At 35.4% G+C, this 22,112-nt stretch overlaps 1 protein-coding gene and 1 pseudogene across 3 annotated transcripts; one reads left to right on the top strand and one right to left on the bottom strand.

Moving 5' to 3' along the window:
• Positions 1-3,804: 3,804 nt before the first annotated feature.
• Positions 3,805-12,998, top strand: LOC105051981 (uncharacterized). Of its 3 annotated transcripts, none has more exons than XM_029266697.2 (9): positions 3,805-3,956; positions 4,158-4,280; positions 7,537-7,617; positions 7,727-7,815; positions 7,916-7,990; positions 8,914-8,975; positions 9,053-9,115; positions 9,564-9,794; positions 12,824-12,993. In XM_029266697.2, exons 2-9 carry the CDS (start codon positions 4,158-4,160, stop codon positions 12,976-12,978), a joined length of 879 nt encoding a protein of 292 aa, XP_029122530.1. In that variant the 5' UTR covers positions 3,805-3,956; the 3' UTR covers positions 12,979-12,993. The 3 variants fall into 3 exon arrangements, with proteins under 3 accessions (XP_029122530.1, XP_010930953.2, XP_029122531.1); XM_010932651.3 differs by lacking the exon at positions 12,824-12,993 and adding an exon at positions 10,357-10,724 and having other exon boundaries at positions 3,806-3,956; XM_029266698.2 differs by having other exon boundaries at positions 3,850-3,956; positions 4,138-4,280; positions 12,824-12,998.
• Positions 12,999-13,005: 7 nt separating this feature from the next.
• LOC105051982 (large ribosomal subunit protein uL3-like) lies at positions 13,006-17,357 on the bottom strand (annotated as a pseudogene).
• Positions 17,358-22,112: the final 4,755 nt, after the last annotated feature.

Genomic DNA, 22,112 nt, shown 5'->3' with positions numbered 1-22,112 from the left:
TCATATTAAAATGGTATAATACTATAGCACACCATTGATATACTATACAATAATATCTTATTTGATAATATTAATATTCTTAAAATAATATTCATGTTGAATAATAATATTATGATATTATAATATAATATAATATTATTATATTATCTTACATTCGTACTAGTGCAATACTAAGGTGATGTTCGGACGCATTGCTTTTACAAAAAATAGATATGTGAAAATTTGAGGTTGAAAATAGAGTATGTATACCGATCTAATTATGAATTTGAGTAATTTAAAAAAAAAATAATTTTTATTTTGTGAGAGATGGAGGAGGGGAGAGAGACAAAGAGAGAGTATAAGGGACTACGTGAAAAGGAAGATAGAAGAAGGATGGATGGTTAGATATAAGAGTTTTGTCAATGGCATAGATAGAAGAACGCCATAAATTAAGTTTGGATTACTTGAAAAAAAGTAAGAAGTAAATTGATCATTAAATATAATCAAAAAAATAAAAATAAAAACAGACCATCATAATAATAAAATAATTATAATTAATAAAAATAATCTACTTTATCGCTCATCAAATCTTACAAGGCATGTTCTAATAATCTAACAATATATCAACTCCAAATCCACTCTCCGTAACTCGTTGACAATTTATAGTAATAATATATATAGATAGATATAGATTTCGATATAAAGTAAATTATAAATATAATTATTTAATTTATAATTTTATTGGAGCACATAGAAAAATAAAGCAAACATTTGAAGTAACAATTCAAATCAAAATAAATTGAAATAGTAAAATTATTTAAGAATCAATAATTTAGGGTACTCAGAATGCAGTAGCTATAGTGAACTATGGAGCATAATCTTAGAATCTTAACATATAATGCTTTGTTTTAGATCATTCAATCTTCATTAAAATACACGAATACGTTTTTCTTTCATCAAATTTAACTAACTTTAAAACACCACAATAAGATGCTTTAAGATTCAATTTGCTCCGTGTCAATGTCAAGCTGTTTGCAATGATCAAAGGAAAACACCTAGTAAGTATCCAAATATAAATAGTGTAAACCCATTCATCTAGTTATTCAACAATCAATGGAAAATAAATAAAATATATGGTAAAGAAATATGAAAAATAAGAAATTAAGTAGAATAGAAGGCAACAAATTTGATTGAAAAAAATAATTACATAGATATATTGTAATTTTGCATGAAATAACAGTTAATTAGAATAAAAGATATTAAGATAAAAAAAAAAAGAAGACAAAGGCAATTTGGAACATAAGGAAAGTGAAAGATGTTATAACGAGAACTTTAACAATAAAAATGAAATTGTAACTCAATCTACGAATAGTATGCGATAGCACATAAGACCCAAAACTTTAATATTTGAATCAAAGAGCAAATCAGGTGTTATTAAGAACATATTCCTTATAGATGGAAAACAGAAGATATTGGGCAAAGGAAGTTGATCATCTATGAGGGCTCCTTAAATAGAATACAATTCATATCTATGTCGCTACCAAGATACGTTACTTTTTGAAAGGCAATAAAAACAACAGCACAAATACGCATCGAGGTCATAAATTTATGGTTCATTGTATTTTGATTTTGGTACACTGATTGATCTGAAAATGGTCTCATTGTACTTTGCAGGCATTAAAAAGAGAAATGAACACAATACTAGCACAAAGAGTGAGAGAAACAAAAACAATGACGATAGAAACCAGTCAGAGGTAGCGATGAGGAGAGCTGGGAGGAGGTCAGCATCTCTGTTTTTTGAAGATTTGTAAGAAGGAAAGCACCTGAGGGAGACTAGAGGAGGAAGGCCGATGCCAATGATGATGGGGAAGAAGGCAATGATGGAGACTTATGAGATGTGGCAGTGAGGAGAGTGGGAGAAGGTAGGCATCCGTGAGGGCTCAAGAAGATTCGTGCGGGCTCGGAAGGTTCAAGAGGGCTCGGGAGGAGTTCGAAGAAGAAAAAGAAAAAAAGAAAAAAAACATGTTGCCGGAAAAAAAAAAAACCATAATCTTACATATCAATATGAAATTTCGCCCCTAATATCTATTTATCATTTTACTAATATTATATAGATGATATAGATAATAATATAGATTAATATTAATATTGTGTATACCGATAAAATTGCACCAAGTGGAGAACTTTTAGATTCATGTATAAATAGGCATCAATGTTAGAGACCCAATGTGTATTCTAGATCAATTGCAGTAGCATAAATTCTATGTTTAGTTAGAGTCATCGATGGGAGGATAGATGGTGTTAGAAAGATAGATAGCCTTTGCCCATCGATTAGTTCAAAAAATTTTAGGAAGAATGAATGAAAAATAAAAATTATCCATTCATCTTGATCTCCTTTTTTATATTCTTCTAATTTGGGAGGATATAAGGAAGGATGGATGAAGCGTATCAGGGATAGATTTCTGCATTAACAAAATTATCCTTCATTAATTATTTAACAAATTTATGATATTTCTTCATTTTTTTATTTATTTTATTTATATATTTATTTTTATCTATACTATTAATCTTATATTATTAAATTTTATTACTAATTATTTTAACTATACTATATAATTTTCATAATTATAAGTAAATAATTAAATTTTTTTCTATTTTTATTTATATCTTTTATTTTTTATTAACTATTTATATAAAGTTAAATACTATTAATCCTATACTAGTAAATTTTATTACTAATTATTTTAATCTTAACAAATAATTTTCATAATTATAAGTCAATAATTAGAATTTTCTTTTATTTCTTATTTATATCTATTATTTTTTATAACTATTTGTATAAAATCAATCAAATATTTAAATTAAATTATTAACTAATTAATTATATAATTAATATATAAATAAATTTATTCATCTATAATTAATTTATAAAATTATTTACATATTGTTCTACTTCTTTAATTATAAATAATTATTATAAATAGATAATAATAATATTTTATCAAATGATAGTTTAATATAAATATTATATAATTATTATCTATCTTTTTTTTATTTCATCTATATCAAATAAAATAAAAATTATCTCTATTTATTTATTATGTTTCATAAAATATATAAAATGATTAGAAGATACATCCATTCCCTCTTTTATTAATTCTTCTTTCCCCATCCATTATATCAAAGAGAGTGAAGTGTCCATGACCATAAGGATAACCTAGCATTAAAGTGGTGATGGGATTATCCTCATTCATTTGTTATGTTTCATGAAATACATAGAGGTAGTATTTTGTTGCTGGAAATAAGGTGGAATAATGGTTTATTCCACCTTAGTTTTTCAAATGCATTATGAAATGATAGTGAGGCTTATGAATTTAGCAATTTCAATCAAAAATATATTAATTATATTTTATTTCTTTCTACTTGATTTAAGCTATTTCATGTTGGATCATGAAATAGCTTATTCGAGATCTACAATAAAAAATAATTTTATCTTATTCTAGATTAAGTAATAACATCATCTTATTCTCGATGAGCCCCGTGGATTTCCAACCAAACATAAAATTAAATAGAGATGATGAATAAATATCTAAAAAAATTAATATTTTTATTTTAAAAATATTAGTTTATCGATCAAACACTATCAAGATGATTAGAAGAAATATCCATTCTCCTCCTTATTAATTCTTCCTTCACTGCCCATCGTATCTAGGAGAGTGAAGTTTCCACGACCATGAGGATAACCTAGCATTAAAGCGGTGACGGGATAATCACACGTGTCAAATCTCGCTCGCGCGCCGTCTTTGATCTGCACCTCACGTGACGGGCTTGCCCGATAACTTCCGACCTGGAACCCTACCCTCACTTCTTGTCCCATAAATACCGTCTGTCCTTTATGGCTCCCATTTTCTGACGCGGGACCGAGAAAAAGAACCGGTCTTCTTCCTCTCTCGGAGTAGGATCGAGGTCGAGAAAAGGTACCGAACCCTAATTCTAGCCCCTGTTCGTGCGGATTTTTTCTCCTAATCTTGTGCTGTCGTTGTCCTTCTTTTGAGAAATTTCGATCTCTTTCTTAATTCGGAGATCTCTGCGGTTATAGATTCTTTTTGTATTAGGGTTTTTGAGTTCTTGTCTTTGGTGCTGTTGTTTGATTTTAAGGTGGTTTGGTGGGTTTGTAGATGGATCGGTACCAGAGGGTGGAGAAGCCGAGAGCAGAGACGCCCATCAACGAGAATGAGATTCGGATAACCACACAAGGGAGGACGAGGAACTACATCACGTATGCAACGACCTTGCTCCAGGTGCTTCCTTTGTTCCTTTTTTGTAGAAGATTTGGTTTTGGAATGTTTTGGTACGGGAAATTAGATCATAGAGTGAAAGGTCGAAATTTTTGTTATAGTCTTGGCCCAAATTTTGTGCATAAGTTTTCTGACGTGGTAGTTCTTTCTTACTTTCTAGTGATTCCTATTTATTCAAGCTTGCTTCATAGGATTAATGAGTGTACTTCTCTTTTTCATACACTGAAATATGCTGATAACCAAATTACGGTGCAAAGGATTTTTTTTTTTTTTTTTTTGTGTTCTCCTTTTTCCCTTAAATTTTTATGTCTCCAGCTTGATGCATAAGGTTTTTAATAATATTGTAATTCACTGATAACAAAATAAGAGGAAATAGAAGAATAGCGTGTGTTCCCCGCCTTCCAAGCACTATTCATCGTGTATTTCAATGCAGTCCTCTTTTTATATAGGCGCACACGTACATACACATACACATACAGACGCACATATATGTATGTATATATATATATGTATGTACGTATGTGTGTGTATGTATGTATATGTATGTATATTTGGATATATACATGTATTTATGCATGTATATATGTATATATATGTATCTATATATACGTATGTGTATATATATATATATATATATATATACACGTATGTATATCTATGTATATATATACACGTATGTATATCTATGTATCTATATACACGTATGTATATCTATGTATCTATATACACGTATGTATATCTATGTATCTATATACACGTATGTATATCTATGAATCTATATACACGTATGTATATCTATGTATCTATATATACGTATGTATATCTATGTATACATCCAACTATTTATATGAAGGCCCTGTGCAAACTCTGTAATGGTCTTGAGAACATCTAGATGAACTGTACATCCAACTTTGTAAGGCCCTGTACACATGTTAAAGCAATTCAATTTGGAAACTGATGTTTAACCATTCTTCAGAACTCCTGTCCCATTGCCCCTTCTCAATCTGAAAACACAAACACAGTCCATGTTGCTTGCAGAACTGGTTCACTTCTTATCCCATCACATTTTGTATGTGACTGAAACTGAAGCAAGTTTTTATGCAATTGTTCTTGAAGATTTATTACCATAAAACCCAAAAAAAGAAGGGGGCGGAGGGATATAATGTGTCAAATTTATGCCTTGTACACAGACCTCACCGTCACTCTTCAGTCTTGCTGTTAAGTATGGAATATATTGGATGGCATAACCATTGTTTGTTCCATTGTTCATTTATTATTATAGTTGTTGTGAAAATTGCAGAACTCTTTGCTTTGGCACTCCACAGTGTGATCTGTTCCTAGCAAGATATGATTACTTTTTTGAGAAAATTGGACCTTTATCATAAAAGGTTAACTAAAGAATAGCTGGGTATCAATATCTTTCAGACCAAATCCTTGTTCTAGGACCATGCAAACAGAAGACAACAGTAGCTGAAAATGCATTGATCTCCTTATAAAAGGTTTTGAAAACAGTCATTTTCTTTCTTATATCTGTAATAAAAATTGAGCTCCAAGTGCTATTTTCTTTATCATAGATTTGTATTGGACTTTAAGTTATGCGGCCTCCGCTACTTAAGTTTATGGTTGTTTGCAGTTTGCACTAGAAACTATAGTTATATAATGGTTTCATGGATTCCTTTAAAATTTGTTATTTGTGTCATTCCTGTAAGATTCGAATAATTAGCATTCCTACTACTTATGACACCGATAACTTTATTCATCAGAATCTGAAGGGAGAAGGGGGCTCAAAATTGGAATCCCATATGCAACATATGCATGTCTTCCCCTTTCGTTGCAACTCATCTTTATCTCTTTTGTAAACTTTTATTGGTCTAAATTATTAAATGTGAGTTTATCTTTTTTATAATCTTTTAGTTTATAAATCATCTAAATGTGAATAGGGGTGGCAATTTTAGCCGACCCGCCAGATACCTGACCCAATTGGAACCCGGGGCAGGTATGGGTTCTAGAAATAAAAAAATTCAAAGTGGATTAGGATCGGATATGGGTAATGGTATGCCTTGACCTGAACCCAACCCGATATTATCTTAATATATATCTTTTTTTCAAAATTACAATGATTTTATATTGTTTATATGTACTCAATTCGACCCGACAAATTCCTCTTATCTATCCAATCCAACCCGGCCCACATCTCTACTTGACCCCATCCGAGGCGGCTACGGGGCGAATATGGGTAATGGGGTTTTTACTTGCTGGACGGATATGAGTATGGGCTAACCTGATCCATATTTGATCTATTGCCATCCCTAAATGTGAATATAAATATGTTGTATGAACATATATAGGCACCATTGCTTGATACAATGGTAAAAGGTTTGGACCAAGATTCACTATACCGGTCGGCACCATACCATATAAGGCGTATCGTACCATACTAGTATCGAACTAGTATGTAGTTTTATACCGTACCACTTAAGAATGTAAACGAGTTGAGCTACTTGCGGCTACGTGAGCTTGACTCGACTCGATTCGATTATTATCGAGTTTGAATAGCAGGATACTTGGTTCGAAAGCTCGCAAACCTATCCAAGTTTATATATATTTTTAATAATATTATTTTTATTTATAATATATATATATAATATTAGTAGGTTAAAGCTCGAATTTGAGCTCAAATTCGAGATCGAGTATGGCTTAGTTGATATGTGAGTCGAGTCAAGTCAATCTCGAGTTTTATCTTTTTTCATCGAACCGAGCTCAAGCTTGGAATATTAAGGCTTGATTGATCTGGAGTCAAGTTTCGAATTCGAGTATGTTTAATCGAGTCAAGCTCGAGCTTCTAACTATTTGGCTCGGCTTTGATTGTACCCCTAGTACCAACACTTGCTATGCCTCATTGTCTCATAATGCATCACGTGCCAATATTGTAATAGGATGATAGTAGTATGAGGTCCGATATCGAGATGGTGAACTATGGCTTGGACTGACAAGCTCAATGGTGCAAGTTTGAGTCCTTGGACAGCCACTTTGTGCATAACAAAAAATGCCAAAGGTTAGGTTTGTCCCAAGTTTGCCTCTCCCAAGACCCTCGATTATCTGGATTGTAATTGGGCGATATCCCTTTTCCTTTTGATGCATGTATTTGTACCTATGTAAATAGGTACTTATGTATGTAGGTATGTGTATATAATCAGTTTGCTCTGTGATAACCTACAAATTAGTATCCTATTTAATTTTCTTTCCTGTGTCTTTATAGGAAAAGGGATCTAATGAAATCATTATCAAAGCTATGGGAAGAGCCATCAACAAGACAGTCATGATTGTGGAGTTGATCAAGGTTACATCTGAAACTCACTTTTGATATTTGCTTGAAAGTGTGCTTATTCATATATTTCATCTGATAAAGTAGTATGTGCTCAATTAAAGAACCACATTTTTCGCTTCAGAGGAGGATTGCAGGTCTCCATCAGAACACAAAAATTGAATCTATTGATATAACTGATACGTGGGAGCCATTGGAAGAAGGACTTCTCCCGTAAGCAGCATTAGTTATTTCTCCTTTTTGTTGTTTCAATAGATGCAGTTTCTGGTTCGTTGTCAGAATCAACTTCTGGTCTAACAGATGTTTTTGACAGCCTTGAAACTACCCGCCATGTATCAATGATAACTATAACTTTGTCCAAGAAGGAGCTGGATACGTCCTCCCCAGGGTAAATGTTATTATTATGAACAATGTGATCTTGGGCATTGTCGACAAATAATGGATTATTTTCAGCATCATATAAGTACATGTTCTTGAATCATTGCATATTTACATGTACATGTGAAGAACGTATGTTTATCTTTGGAAGTCAGCCAATTTACTTTCGTGTTTCCTTCTATAGTCTTAAAACTGAGCTATCAATATATGTAAAGCTATACTTGTATGTTGTAACAATCAGCAACTCATTGAGTCAGTAGCTCTAGACCTTAATTGAACTATCAGTACAGGCAGGTATTACAGAAGTTCTTTATCATAACTAGCATTGAAAAGCCTTAACTTATTTCCTTGCTTTGATTCTCTTGCAATGTGAACTTTTTTCTGAAAAAAAAAAAAAAAATCTAAAAATTTGTCTTTTTGAAATTTCTGTCTTTTTGAAGGGATCCTTTTCGTTCTTTTAGCCAAATGCTCAAAACATTTAGATTAGATGGACTTATACCTAGATAGTGGCACTATAACTCTTCCGTTAAACCTATTGAATCTAGAAGCAAAGCAACAAGCAATTAACTTAAACTAGAAACAGAGCAACAGGTAATTAACTTTTAGGTTGGTTAGCAGTCTGTGTGTTTTCATTCTTAAGAAAGATAAATCAGATCTTCATTGATATTGGCGTGAAATTAGTTTAACAATTAAAAGTGGCTACATCATTGGCGTATAGCTTTCAAGTTTTTGTTTCATTTTCTTTTTTAAATTTTTTATGTCAGTCTTGTGTCGCTGGCTTTTCCTTCATGGATTTTATATGTGCACTTGTTACTGCATGTTTTAGGATGTCAAGATAATGCAGTAGGTATGCATAGCATGTTAGGGTACTCTTTTGTTGATTATGTTTTCATTGTCTCTCTGCTCAGCTGTGTTAGTAACTTTTCTATGCAGATACCAACCACCCATACCAGCTGATCAGGTGAAGCCTTCAACAGAACTTGATTATGAAGGAGGTAAGCCTTTTGGATGCAATTTTATCATCCTTGTAGCCAATACATATTGACATGCATATTTGATTGCATAAATGTAGAGCCCTTGCCATCTGGTGGTCGTGGTAGAGGACGTGGTGGTCGTGGAAGAGGCAGGGGTAGAGGTACAGTGCTTATCTATGTGATAGTGAATTATGCATGAATTTTTCAGTTTAAATAGAACATGGATTAAATGACAACATAGGCTGCTTGGATGTTACTGCTTCAGGACACATATTTCAAATCAGTACTCTTGTCAATGATGCTGCTTTTTAGATCTTAGTAATGTTGCTTGATTCTAATATTGTTAGAGTTGAACTGCTTTATGATTCCTTGAGCCTATGATAGCTTTAGGGTTCCTTAAATATCTGAGTTACTTCTGTAATCCTACATATCATAAACTCAATTTGGACATCTCACCACCCAGGGGGAAAATAGAAAGACCATATGGCTTGGTGTGCTTTGCATAAGTCAAAGAAACTCTGAATTTATGTTGTCAGTATCCTTCAACCTGCATTTTGTTTGCATACTAATCCACGGTGTCTTTCTTGATCTCATACTTCTGTTGTACAGGGATCAGCAATGGGATGGCAGATTATGATGCTGATGGAGGTTGGGATGGTGGACGTGGATATGGCGGCAGAGGGAGGGGGCTTGGAAGAGGCCGTGGTTCCTATGGACGTGGAAGAGGCTATGGCGGCGGCTATGGTGGTGGCGGCTATGGTCGCAGCGGCTATGGTGGCAGAGATATGCAGCATGAATCAGGTGGATATGACAATGGTGAGCCAAGGGTACAAGGACGTGGTGAGTTCGTACTTAGTTGCTTGACACATTGTTCCTCAGTATTATTATCTAAATTTAGTGATTTGTTTCAATATCTTTTCTCACCTTCCTCTCTCTACTTGTGGTTTGAAGATCGAAAGCACATTTTGCAATGTTTTCGGTGTCAATTATCTATTATAATTTTCTGAGATTTTGAAAATTGAAGATTTTGATCATTTCTCACATACCATGAGAAATGTTATATTTGGGAAAGATGCCATCTACAATTTTAAGCCATCTAAATGTTCTCGAACTTTTCTTATTTGGAGATGTGCGGTGTGCATTCTCTTGTTTTTTTCCAAACATACTGGTTTGTCAGAGTCCTGGAATTTGTACCAGGTGAAGTGAAGAGAGTATTTATTAGAGCGCCATGATGTATTTTAGGGTATCAAAAAGGCCAGCTACGTATGTAACGCAGTTGTATAAGTGTGGTGACCGTTACCTGCCGTTTGATACCTTCTTACTTATAGTGCATGTGTCATTAAGCAGTACTCGAATGTTTTATGGGAATAATTCCAGATAGCTGATATCATTGTTGTGGCAGGACGTGGCAGGGGGGGGCGTGGTCGAGGCCGTGGTAGTCAGGGTTAAGATCAGACGGACTCTCTAGATGATGCATAAGCCCTCCTCTAATGCAAGATAAATATTCATATGCCTGCTTTGCCCGTGATATTTGAAAACAGTTTGCACTCGAACTTATTGTAGGTGGTTGCTGAATTTTACTTGTAACCTGCCGCCTTCTTTGGAATGTGGCTGGTTGTGTTTTTGTAGTTAGGTTTTTTCTCCATTTATTGTTGTCCAAAGTTTGATGTCTGCTGTGAAATTGTACAATTTCCTTATGTTTTTGTAGGAATGATAGAACAGTAATTCTTTGATTCTTGAAACCAATTTGAGCTTCCTATGTTTTTCTAAGCACGTTTTTATACTTGTGTTTGTATGTGCAGTCGCTTAAATGTAAAGCTAGAATCAACCTGTTCATGTTGGGCCAGTGAGCTAAAGTTTTTTCGAGTGGCCAAGCCATCAAAATGTATTCCATGTTGGACATTGTGTCATTACAGTTGTTTATTGCTTGTAGGGTGCTGGAATCGATACGAGGAATCTTTCTGGTTATGATATTGCTGTGGATTGAAAACGAAAAATATTTAGATGGGTACCGTAGGCTGAGATTTTTGCATATTCATGTCGAAAGCATGCCAGCTCCACCAATCAGCGCCTCCCTTGTCATATGGGAATTTGTCAAGCCATGACGAGCAATTCTGAGGTGTTTGGGAGGCTGGCTCTAGACTGCTGTTCGATATCTAGAAAACGGGTCAAATGTATGTGATGAGACTGGGTATTATTTGCGGGTCCCATTTACTGAAAGAAGGGCTGAGAACGAAAATTTCTTTCCCTGATGGGCAGGATTGCCGTAAGCGCTCTTTCAATTTCTTTGATGACAAATATTGCTATCCTTAGATCAGTCATCCTTAAGCTCGAGCATTTAATGAGAGAATTTCTATAGGATCATCTAATAGCGTGAAGCAAGTTCACCGAATGACATGGGAAATGAAATCCTTTGTCAATCGACTTAGAGTGGGCGGTCTTAGGATCATAGCTTCGGTCTCTTGTGAGGATATCCTTTCAGCCAAGCATGCAGCAAAGCTTCTTTCGGAGGTAATTAACATTCGGAGTTCCTTGACAAGGGCGAAATATGGTGATCGGAAATGTTGCTCCGCCTTTGGTTCCTCTGTACAATTGGTCAACCAAGAACGACCCCAAGCACCAAACGGAGGATTGTAGATACGAAATCATGTTCTCCGGGATACTTGGCTATCATCCTTTCCTCTTAATCATGTACCTACAACAATTGGCTCTGGTAGAGTGGAGAATCTAAAGGGTGATTGATTTGTTTGTAAATGGCGAAAGGAAATCAAATTATGATTTTATTGCTTAGATGTTTGGTCAGGATTGGCTGGAAGAATCTTATCCTTAGCGATCCCTATATCCAACCCTCCAAAGAAGCTGTTGGGAAGGATGGTTTCCCAGGGTGGTCTAGGGATTGCATAGGTGGAATACCCCATCGGATCATCGCTGGTGTTGCGCCGGAAAGAGACACTGCCATTGTTGCCTGAGATTTGATGAAACTGTCAGTCATGTTCTTTTCAATTGTTCGAGAGCATGCCGTGTGTGTCAGGTTCCTTTTAAGCTAAACATTATTATGGTCCACCATCTATCTCCAGATGCCTTGGTAAGCTACCTTAAGGAAGAATCATTGACTAAAGAGATTGGAAAGGTTTTTGTTGGCTGATCTGGGGTTGACTCCTTGGCCTTTTAAGGGAAAAAAAAAAAGGAATGAACCATACAATTTCACATAAAAAATGTTTTTTTTTTTTCCTCACAAGTTTGATCTTTTCGGCAAAAGATGAGACCTTGAGCTGCCAGATTCGGCTTTAGTTCAAGTTTTTACAAGAAATGTTCAAGCAAAATTGCAAAACAGAGCATGGAAGCCACGAGGGGAGATCAAAAATAATAGAAAGAAAGAGGAGAGATCTTTCTCCTCTTAGTTCCTCTCAGATTAGATTTATGGAAAAATATATAACATAAAAACTCCCCATACTCCACCCATTATAACTCATCCTCTCCATTTCCATGTTCTTCACCTCTTCTCTTCTTCTCTTTATGTTTTCTACTTGCTGTTGCCTCTTTGCTAGCTTCTTCCCCTTGTTCTTTCTGGATGGCCATGCAAGTGCTGCTATTCTTGTTCTACAACAATAGTTTCAAGTCTACCAAAAAGTGAATGCAAGTGTTACCTAGGTAACAACAGCAGATGCTTCCTGCTAGTCGCCCTCTATCCATTAATTAATCCTTCACTACCTCTTAGAGAAAGAAAGGAAGGAGACACATGAATACCTTCAGCTCAGGCACCTCTTTTTTTCTTCTCTAAATTAACTACTAGTTCATCTGAAATTTAATTTTTTGATAAAGAATTGGTGCAAGATAGAATTTTCATTCAGCTTTACACTTTTCTGCAGCAAGGCAAATGGCCAAGACCGGCGCTCCATCAGCAGAGCCATCCGCTGCAGTTTCACCGCCGTCTCGTTCTCCCGCTGGAGCTCCTCCCTCTCAGCCGGGCAAACTCCCCCAGCTCTATGGTCTGGGAATGCCAGTGATGGCAAGAAGGGGATGACGGCAGCAATTGGAGTTATTTTAGTCCTAAAACAATTTTGCATTACAATATGATGGTCATGTGATGCCATAAAGGAGATGGACAAAAAGATCACATTGCAGTTTAAATCTAAGGATCGAACTGAATTGTTTAAGTGCATGGAATCAATGTACATGAAACACAGCAAAGTTAAGAGTCAAAACAAAATTTTCTCGGAAAATAGTACAAATAAAAATACCAGGAATATCTGCATTCAAAAAAGAAAGAACAGCATTAGATCTGTCAACATTAAAAGTTTAAAATTTTTGAAACTCAGATCACAACAAATGCAAAAATCAGCTCTTTCATGTCTGGGTACCCAATCACAATCTAATGATTTTAAAAATGAGAAAAAACTACAAACTTGCGATAAAACACTGGAGTGTTGAGTTTCTCATCTCGTTCACTAACTCACAGAATGACCTCACCCTGACTTAAGATTTCAACCTCCCGTAGAACTTCTGCTTCTCCTGAGTCGTCTGGAAACGTCCATGCCCAAACTTGGAAGAAGTATCAATGAACTTGAGTTGATATCTTCAAGAGCAACACGAGAGGTCTGCTTCAGCAAGCATTGGCGAAGCGTGACCACCCTCTTCTTGGGACCAACACAGCATCCCTTGATCATAACATAATCATCCTTAACCACACCATAGTGGGGGAAGCCACCCATTGGGGTGATATCCTTCTCCGTCCTGAATAAACAAGAAATGCATTTAGTGAACCTCCCAAAAAAAATTAACGCATGACCATGATTCTCAAGTTTTCTTGATCTTAAAGCACCGCTATAGAAAGTAAACATGTAATAATTTTACTCTAACATGAAAGCTTTCGTGGATATTTGCTTACAAAATGGCATAGTTGGTAATTATAGTTTTATTTCTATTGATAAAATGCCAGATTAAAGGATGGGGCCTGAGATAACCTGTCAAACTCAGTAATGGCAGTATGTGACTCGTCACCAGCTTTGCCAAGCTTGTAAACCTTCTTGTTCATCTCAGTACGATGGTGATATCCATTCTGCCCGGCACGAGCAACAGTAAAGGAGACCCTGGCAGGATGCCATGCACCAATACAAGCAACCTTGCGGAGACCCCTATGGGTTTTACGGGGAAGGCGAGTCACACCCCAACGAGTGACAACACCTTCATAACCCTTACCTTTAGTTACACCAATGATATCAATCATCTCATCTTTCTGGAAGACAGCATCGACAGGGATTTGCTTCTCAAAGAAGTTGTAAGCATAGTCCACCTTCTGTGCAACTGTCCCTCCATTCACTTGAATCTCCATGAGGTGAGCTTTTTTCTGTTTCAGGCCCTTCATCTTCCTTATCTGATAGAACAGATGCCACAAACATCCTCAGTTGAGATGAATCACAATATCAACTTGTATACATTTAGCAAAATTCAAAATTCACAGACCAATAACTACAGAAAATTGATCTGATGGAAGATTTGATCAACCAGAAATCCCATTTGAGTTTTTTGAAAATACTTATCAAAACAGAAAAGAACAAAGACATGGACATGGAGTGTGTAAAAATATATGAATTCCAAAAGAAAACTTTAGAAAGTATATTGAACATTCAGCAAGTTGGAGAACATTCAAGATCATGTATCAACTCATTTCTGCTTTCATGGCAGCTCAGGCCATCCAGGGAGCAAGGAAATGGTAAAGATCATCAAAAGAGGCACATAGTACCAGAATTGACAACATCTCAGAGCATAGGGTTTGGAATATGGGTATGCAGAACTCTTTAGGTGTTATGCAATTGACTAAAGCAACTATTTACTAATTAAAAGACAATCTAAAGTACGTCTCTACTCATTTGCATGGATCAATCTAATTTGCAACAACAGGGGTGCATTAGCTTTTACAGCTGGGAAAATAGAAAAAATAAACCCTTAAGAAGCTAAATAATGTTACAAAAGCTAATAGCATGAGCAGGCAGACTGTTTGTAGAACGAGCTTACCTGAGTATGAGCCAGGACACGGATTACAGAAGCATACTTCTTCATCTTTTCTAGCTCTGCTTGAATCTCTTTCTTCCCTCCTCACTCTCATATTTCTTGGAATATTTTGTGAATGCCTTCTTCTTGGATTTATACCAGTTCTTATAGAATCTCCTCCTCACTTCCTCACTGAGATGCTGAGCCCAAACAGTATTGAGAGAACGAAGACCACATGGTGTCTTCACATAAGCCACAACCCCAACAACAACCATTGGTGGGGTTTCAATAATTGTCACAGCCTCACATGTCTCCTTCTTGTGAAGCTCTGCATGAACAATTCCAGATAGGCATGTCATCTTCCGAGCTATGCATACTTCACAGATGCAGAGAAAATGGCTTCGTGAAGTGAATGCAAAAACAAGAGACCAGGCAAATTCATTTCAATTCAACTAGTATCACTAAAATAAAAGGCATATGCATATGACTACAGCAATTCTAGAATATAGCCAAGCACTAAGTCAAAACAGGGGGAAAGAAGCAATAATGCAGGTTAAAGCATAAACAAAGATGCTTAAGAAAAATGTCGATGTCCTCCGGGAATATATGAAAGATATGACTGAAAACAAATAAGATAATGAAATCACACAAAAGTGTCCTTTTCTAGTTGGAGTCAGGTGTGGTAATAAGGATACTGGTGCTGAACTTATAGCAGGACGAGATCAGTAATAAACAAGCACCTAGGAATTGTTAAACTCACCTAAGAGTCAAAGACTGCAAGTGATGGTAAAATTTACATGTTATCTTGTTTGCAATAGGCATACATATACATAAATACATACATATATGCATATATATATGTCATGCAAGCACATATATATACTTCTAGAAAGAGAAGCTTCTTAAGAATAGATATAGCAAACAATAAACTAAACTCAACATACTTGATCCTGGTTTATCAACCTCACGGACAATGTGTGTCATTCCAGCTTTGTAGCCAAGGAATGCTGTAAGCTTGCAGGGTTGGGTCATCCCTTGGAAAAGACTTCACTGCATCAAGAAGTGACACAAAAAAGGTCATGTAAGATTTCGACAAAAAATGGACACAAAGACCATCATATTATATAAATTTAGAAGCAATTCAACAAGAGGCCGCGCACCACCACTGATAACAGTGAAAGAAAGCCCATACACAAGAAGTTAGGACACAAAGTAGCTCAGGTTTTAAAGGTCGTTTATGCATCCAAGAAATATCATTACAACAAAAGAAAAGGAGAGGTAAATTAGGAAAAAAAAAACTGTGTAGTTTAAGGTGAAACAACAAAGACAGCTTTCAATATGGTTAAAAGAAAGTAGAGAACAGAAAATATAAAATAGCGACATGGTGTAAATATATGGTAGGAAAAAAAAATTGGCGGACGATAAGGAGGTCACAGAGTGAATATATATACATATCCGTAAACATATACATATACCTATTCATACGTACACACGTACACGTACATATACGTATCCATTATATATATATATATATATATAAGCATCGATATGGGTGCTATTACTCAGCAGAAGAGCGTAATGTAACATTCCAGTAGGCAAAAACAGGTGTGTAACATAAGAATCAAACTGAAAATCTTGCAAAAAACCGTCAGTGGTCACAACCAACCTTTTCCACGATGGCGAGAGGCTCGCTTCCTGGGAAGAAACCCAAGGGAACCGTGCCTAGGGTGCTCGAACTTCCGGTGAGACATCTTGCTCCTACACCTTGAGATGAGATGGCAAGCACATTTGAGAAAATTACACAAATTTAATAAAACAACTACAAAAGATCACACCAAGTTGCAATTCCTTTATTCATTTAAGGTATGAATCAATTCCCCTGAAAGCTAATAAAAACTAAAAATGGCGAAGTCCAGCATATCATGCTGATTTTCCGTCAAAACATACATTTTAATTTTTAAAGTTCAATTTGGCTACATGGTAAAAATAAAATTGATTAAAAATGCATTCAAAAGATAGCAACCACTAAAAATTCACTAATGGAGTTACTCTGGAGCTATGAAGATCCTAATTTAGATACAGCATTCTTCAAAAAATGAAGTGTTGATCTATAATTTCTCTCACAAAATCTAAATTGATATCAAACCGAGACAAAAGAACAGAAAAGGCAACGATTTCTGATCTGTATTGACATCAAATAGAATTGAGAAGAGATGAAAACAGTAATAAAACTTCGAGGAGAAAATCTCGTATCTGGTAGAACGAGAGAAGCTATCCGTAACTGCGACAGCTATAAAACCCCTGAAGCTAAGGTTATTGGATGAGATTAGATCGAGGATGGAGAAAAGAAACCTTAACGGATGGAAGGTTTGGATACCTCTGAGAGCCGAAGCCCTAATTTTTAATATTTTTTTGTAATAACCATCCCATGGCTGTGATATTTGGAATGTGGAAGGTGAATTTAGCTACTTAAGTATTAAATAATGACTTATGTTAAATTTATTTTTTTATTTTCTGAGGAGAAAATGGAGAGTCTCGTTTCATTTTTTTTATTTTGAACAATTTGCATGACCCGTGTAGGACCCCAAATATTTTTATGTGAAATCCAACTAATTGAGGCTGACTTGGACGTTTTATACTAGGAATCTCAACTAAATAAAACTAAATTAGATAATCCATTTTTAAAGGAGGAAATAAAACTGCCAGTTTTGCTTTTGTTGGCGATAAATCGAATGCGGTAGTCTCTTCCAAGGTTTATACAATGGTTCAATGCAACTTTGGTAGTTCAATTATACATATATTTTACTAAGTCTAAGAGAATTGGTTTCTTAACAATCAAAGACCACTAACCCCAGATAGGAGCTGCAGGTCCATCTGGAACGAGATTTTATAGAGAGAGATTTTATTACGTTATCAGTTGGATCTGGAACGAGATGAAGCAATGAAGGTCCATCCATTTTTTCATGACATCTGAAGTTTCTATGTGATTCCATCATATTGTCTGTTCGACATATTTTTCGGAAGGTGAAGAACGCATAGATTAGATTGCATCATATATTGTCGAGTACACCAAAGATTGGATCTGATAATAGGATGAGATTAATCCATGAGTCCTACATGATCTTTTATTTTATGACTATTTAGGATTACTCACATTAGAATAGTGTAATTGTCTGTATGTATCCAAAAAAAAAAAATCACTGATCGATAAAGTTAAATTTAATTTTTCTTTTTTTTAACAAAAAGTAACAAAAAGGAGAGACCGACGTAGTGACCTCCTCTGGGCAAACCCAAAGAGCCCTCTTCCTACTGAGAATGTTCGATTCGGATGTATAGATAAGCCACTCCCTACCATATTGGATGAGTACGTCACTTTAGCACCATCGAAGTGCCAAAAAATCAGTGCCGCTTTCAACCCCTGCACTCAGGCTATCAGAAAAAATTTTCATGCATCATTTCTCCTGATATTTACTCATATTCGAATTTGGATAGAACAAAGACTCGTTCCAACTAGGCAGCGGGGAGTTAAACTCTACTTTAGCGGAGCCATGAGATACACCATCCTTAGTTACAGTTCTTTTCAATATAATTTTGCAATTGGGACATTTATTGGTGGCCTCGAGTACTTGCATAACGTAGCTGTAGGTTTTAGACTATCATGTTTATCCAAATGATCATACATATTAGCATATTTTATACTGGAATTTCATAGAACACTGGGAACAGGGGACACCAGTAGCTCACCAACAACAAGATACCAAAAACCTAAAACAAAGGGGGTTCACGTATATGCTTTGGAGGTGATAAGCCTAGGGAGTTCAATGTGTGATGAAACTAGGAAAATAAGGTGAGGGCAACGTGGAGGGTGACTGACTGAGATGGTCAGCAAACGCGCAGCATATTGGGGGATGCCCCAATTTTTGGGTCGAGGCATCATCGCTATGGCATATTATTATGAGCAGAGTTGCTGCCCCTCCACTGAGGAATGACTTAAAACTTTTGATGAGAGTACACATTACAACATTAAGCATACATGTCTCACTTTCTTTTTCTATTGTCTTATTTATGCAACAATGAGGTTTAAAGTGGTCATAGGTTGGAAGGGAGTAAAATTAAGTTATCGGGGATCATATAGGCGATAATATGTGAAGTTTGAAGGAGAAAAACAATCTCTAAAGATGATTTTTAGCATGGCATCTGCATGTTCTGTGATTAGCAAGGTCGTGCAAATGTTATTTTGCAGTTTCTCGCACGTTAGAGTAAGTTAACTTCCAGCATTTTTTGTAGTGTCTTTGCTTACAAAACTGGCAATCTCTCACTCCAGCATCCAAAGACCAATAAGGATAGAAGTTCTTCTTCAAACTGACTAATCTTTCGGATCAAGGTTGTGAGGGACTAGAAGGGGCTGATTTTCTTGTTTCCAATTGTAAGAGCTTCCAATAAAATCGCAGCAAGATACTACCAATCCGGTTGGAGGACTGTTGTAAGAAATTATCTGTTAATTAGTGTGAAATTCAAAATAATAACAAACAATTATATGCAGAAAGATATGGCACAATAATTTACGTGGTTTAGTCTTTGATCTATATCTATAGACTCAGATGAGAAAAAATCTCATAACATCAAAAAGATAGAGTATAAAAAGTATGCGGTGGTTTAAATAACAAAAGACAACCCTCTTCCATAACAAAAGATGGCCTCCAAATCCTAAATCAAAATGAGAAAACCAAATTCCAAATGGGCCAACAAAGTCCAAAATGAACCGGATTCATGCAGGTCAAATCAAATTTAAGTCACACTCGACAATAATAAAAATAATTATAGATGTACACACTCCTGCACTACCTGCGGTTGCAGGTTCTCAGCAAATTTCAAATGCTGGTCTCTCTAGCCACTGGCATCAAAATGGTAGAGAGACAAGATGAGATTCTGATATAAGCATGCTCATGTTTATATTATATGCATTTTGTGTGAAATAATTTCCTTGATTCGCTTGATCATTCATTGACATATGGCTTCAAGTGCAAGTTTTTAGGCTTCTACAAAATATATTGAATGAGCGAGATTGATGTTGCTGATGTGGCTCATTTTTTGGGAACGAGCGAGGATGATGCCACAAACTCTATGTTTCTAAATCCTTTTGGCCATATGAATTGACTGCTGCTTTTTTATCAACATTTGTAACTTTTCTTCCTGAAAATGTAAACAGCGATACATTGCATTTCTGAATATGGTAGTGTTTTACAGCTTGTTCCTATTTGCTGCTGATGTGATTGCGTTACGATATTGATTACCCAAACTGTGACGTTATATCTAAGGTATTTAATCGTCGTTTCAATTTCTAAGCCTTTCTGCCATCAGTAATTGGACACTTTGTCTTAATTGGTTACTGCATGGGAAAATCTTTATAATCCATCGTATATTAAAAAAACAAGACCAAGAATTTTTCATTAATTGTATGATTGATATGGAGTGCTTCTCATCATTGTGATTGTTGGGTTTTGATTTTTTTTTTTTTTCTCTTTTTTGGTTTGTCTGGAGTTTTGCACAACATCATGCATACTAGAAATCAGACCATGTTAACGTAGGTTTGGTAAGTTCTCTCTTGCTCGTATCTTCTCAGAACAATTTCTTTATATCAAAATTCATTCATCCATCAATTCCAAGGTCCCAATAAATGATAGTCACATTATTTACTTACCACTGGATCATGACTAATCTCTCAGTTTCCATATCAACATTCGTTCATCCATTAATTCCAAGGTCCCATATATAGTCACATTATTTACTTACTAGTGGATCATGATCAATCTCTCGGTCTCCATAACAAAATTCATTCATCCATTAATTCCAAGGTCCTATATAAATGATTGTCACATTATTTACTTACTACTGAATCATGACTAATTTCCCGAGTGAGCTAGCATGCATGCATGCTTAATGCTAGTATATTTTGTTGGGATGGAGAGGAACGTCTTTCTTTTACTAAGATGGTTTACATTTATCTGCAAGAAAGTTGTAGAATAGCATGTTTTTCTTTTTTCTTTTGAGCTGGCAATCTTATAACATGTTTTTCTTTTTTCTTTTGAGCTAGCAAGCTTATTGGAAGTAATCAAACACTTTCAAAATCATATACTGTCAATCTTCTTCTTAGCATTTCATTTTGAAATTATGAAGGCAGATCATATCGAGATATTCTGATTGAGTCTTTAAGAATGCCTTTTTAAGTTTGTTCTATATTGCTTTATGAGTTAATAACCTCAAAGTTGCTAATTATAGTTAGGATACAATAAAATTTAAGTACTCAGGGCTACATTTTTTTTTTTTTCTAATATTGATGACAGTATCAAGTCAACAAATCTCCTACTTAAAAAAAAAAAAAAAATCTTTATGCATCACCATATTATGAAACTTGCAAGATGACCACTTCATGCCACTTCCTCGTATGTTATATCAAATCATCAGAACACCTTTCTCTATACAGCTAATTATTTGGAGTGCCATAAGAGTCGAACTTTTATATTACTTCTACTGATATTTTATTTGAAGATGCACTGCTGCATGGTTGGACATTGGATTCATCTTAGCAGGTGCTGACTGTTAGGAAGCCAAAGATCACCACAGCAAACTACAGCGTTGAACAGAATATGTTTTCCACCTGGAGCGCTGATCCCCTTATCCTTCGCATTTTAAGGAGTTTTTTCTTCGCTTCTTTTAGTCAAATTAGATATCCATTGATTTGGTTGTCGGTAATGTAAGGAAGCATGTTCTAATTTTGCTCTGATGTTGAGGGTCTGGAAATTATTCTTGCTGCTATGTGCTACTGGGCTATCTAACAGTAGTTAAATTAAGAGTTTGGCTTGTACATGGCTCTACAGTAACTTGGTCTATTGCACCAAAATTGCATTGTTATTATGATGCATATCAGATTTTTAAATGAAGGTGAATAACTGTTCCTTGTTGGTATGAATCGGATCTTCCTTGCATTGTAAAGGTTGTTCCAAAATGGTTCTATTCACAGTGTTGCGGTTTTTTCCGATTTCGGTTGCCGGCCTAGAGCGGACTAGCTGCTGTGCCTGATGCATTGTAATTGGAAACCAAAAATGATGTGTCATCGTCAGAGAAGGTGCACACAGCCAAAGCCAAAGCGAGAACAAGGGTTGCTAG

The sequence above is a fragment of the Elaeis guineensis genome, chromosome 9 (genome assembly GCF_000442705.2).
Source record: "Elaeis guineensis isolate ETL-2024a chromosome 9, EG11, whole genome shotgun sequence".
In the NCBI taxonomy this organism is placed as follows: Eukaryota; Viridiplantae; Streptophyta; class Magnoliopsida; order Arecales; family Arecaceae; genus Elaeis; species Elaeis guineensis.
Note: the sequence above shows the minus strand (reverse complement) of the source record. Positions and strands in the feature narration are given on the sequence as shown.

What these genes read in the sequence shown, in the direction of transcription:
- LOC105051981 (XM_029266698.2), top strand. Translation starts at nt 4,158, where the DNA reads ATGGATCGGTACCAGAGGGTGGAGAAGCCGAGAGCAGAGACGCCCATC. An exon ending in TTGGAAGAAGGACTTCTCCC is followed by an intron (nt 7,816 to 7,915) that starts GTAAGCAGCATT and finishes TGTTTTTGACAG; the next exon opens with CCTTGAAACTACCCGCCATG. An exon ending in TGGAAGAGGCAGGGGTAGAG is followed by an intron (nt 9,116 to 9,563) that starts GTACAGTGCTTA and finishes TCTGTTGTACAG; the next exon opens with GGATCAGCAATGGGATGGCA.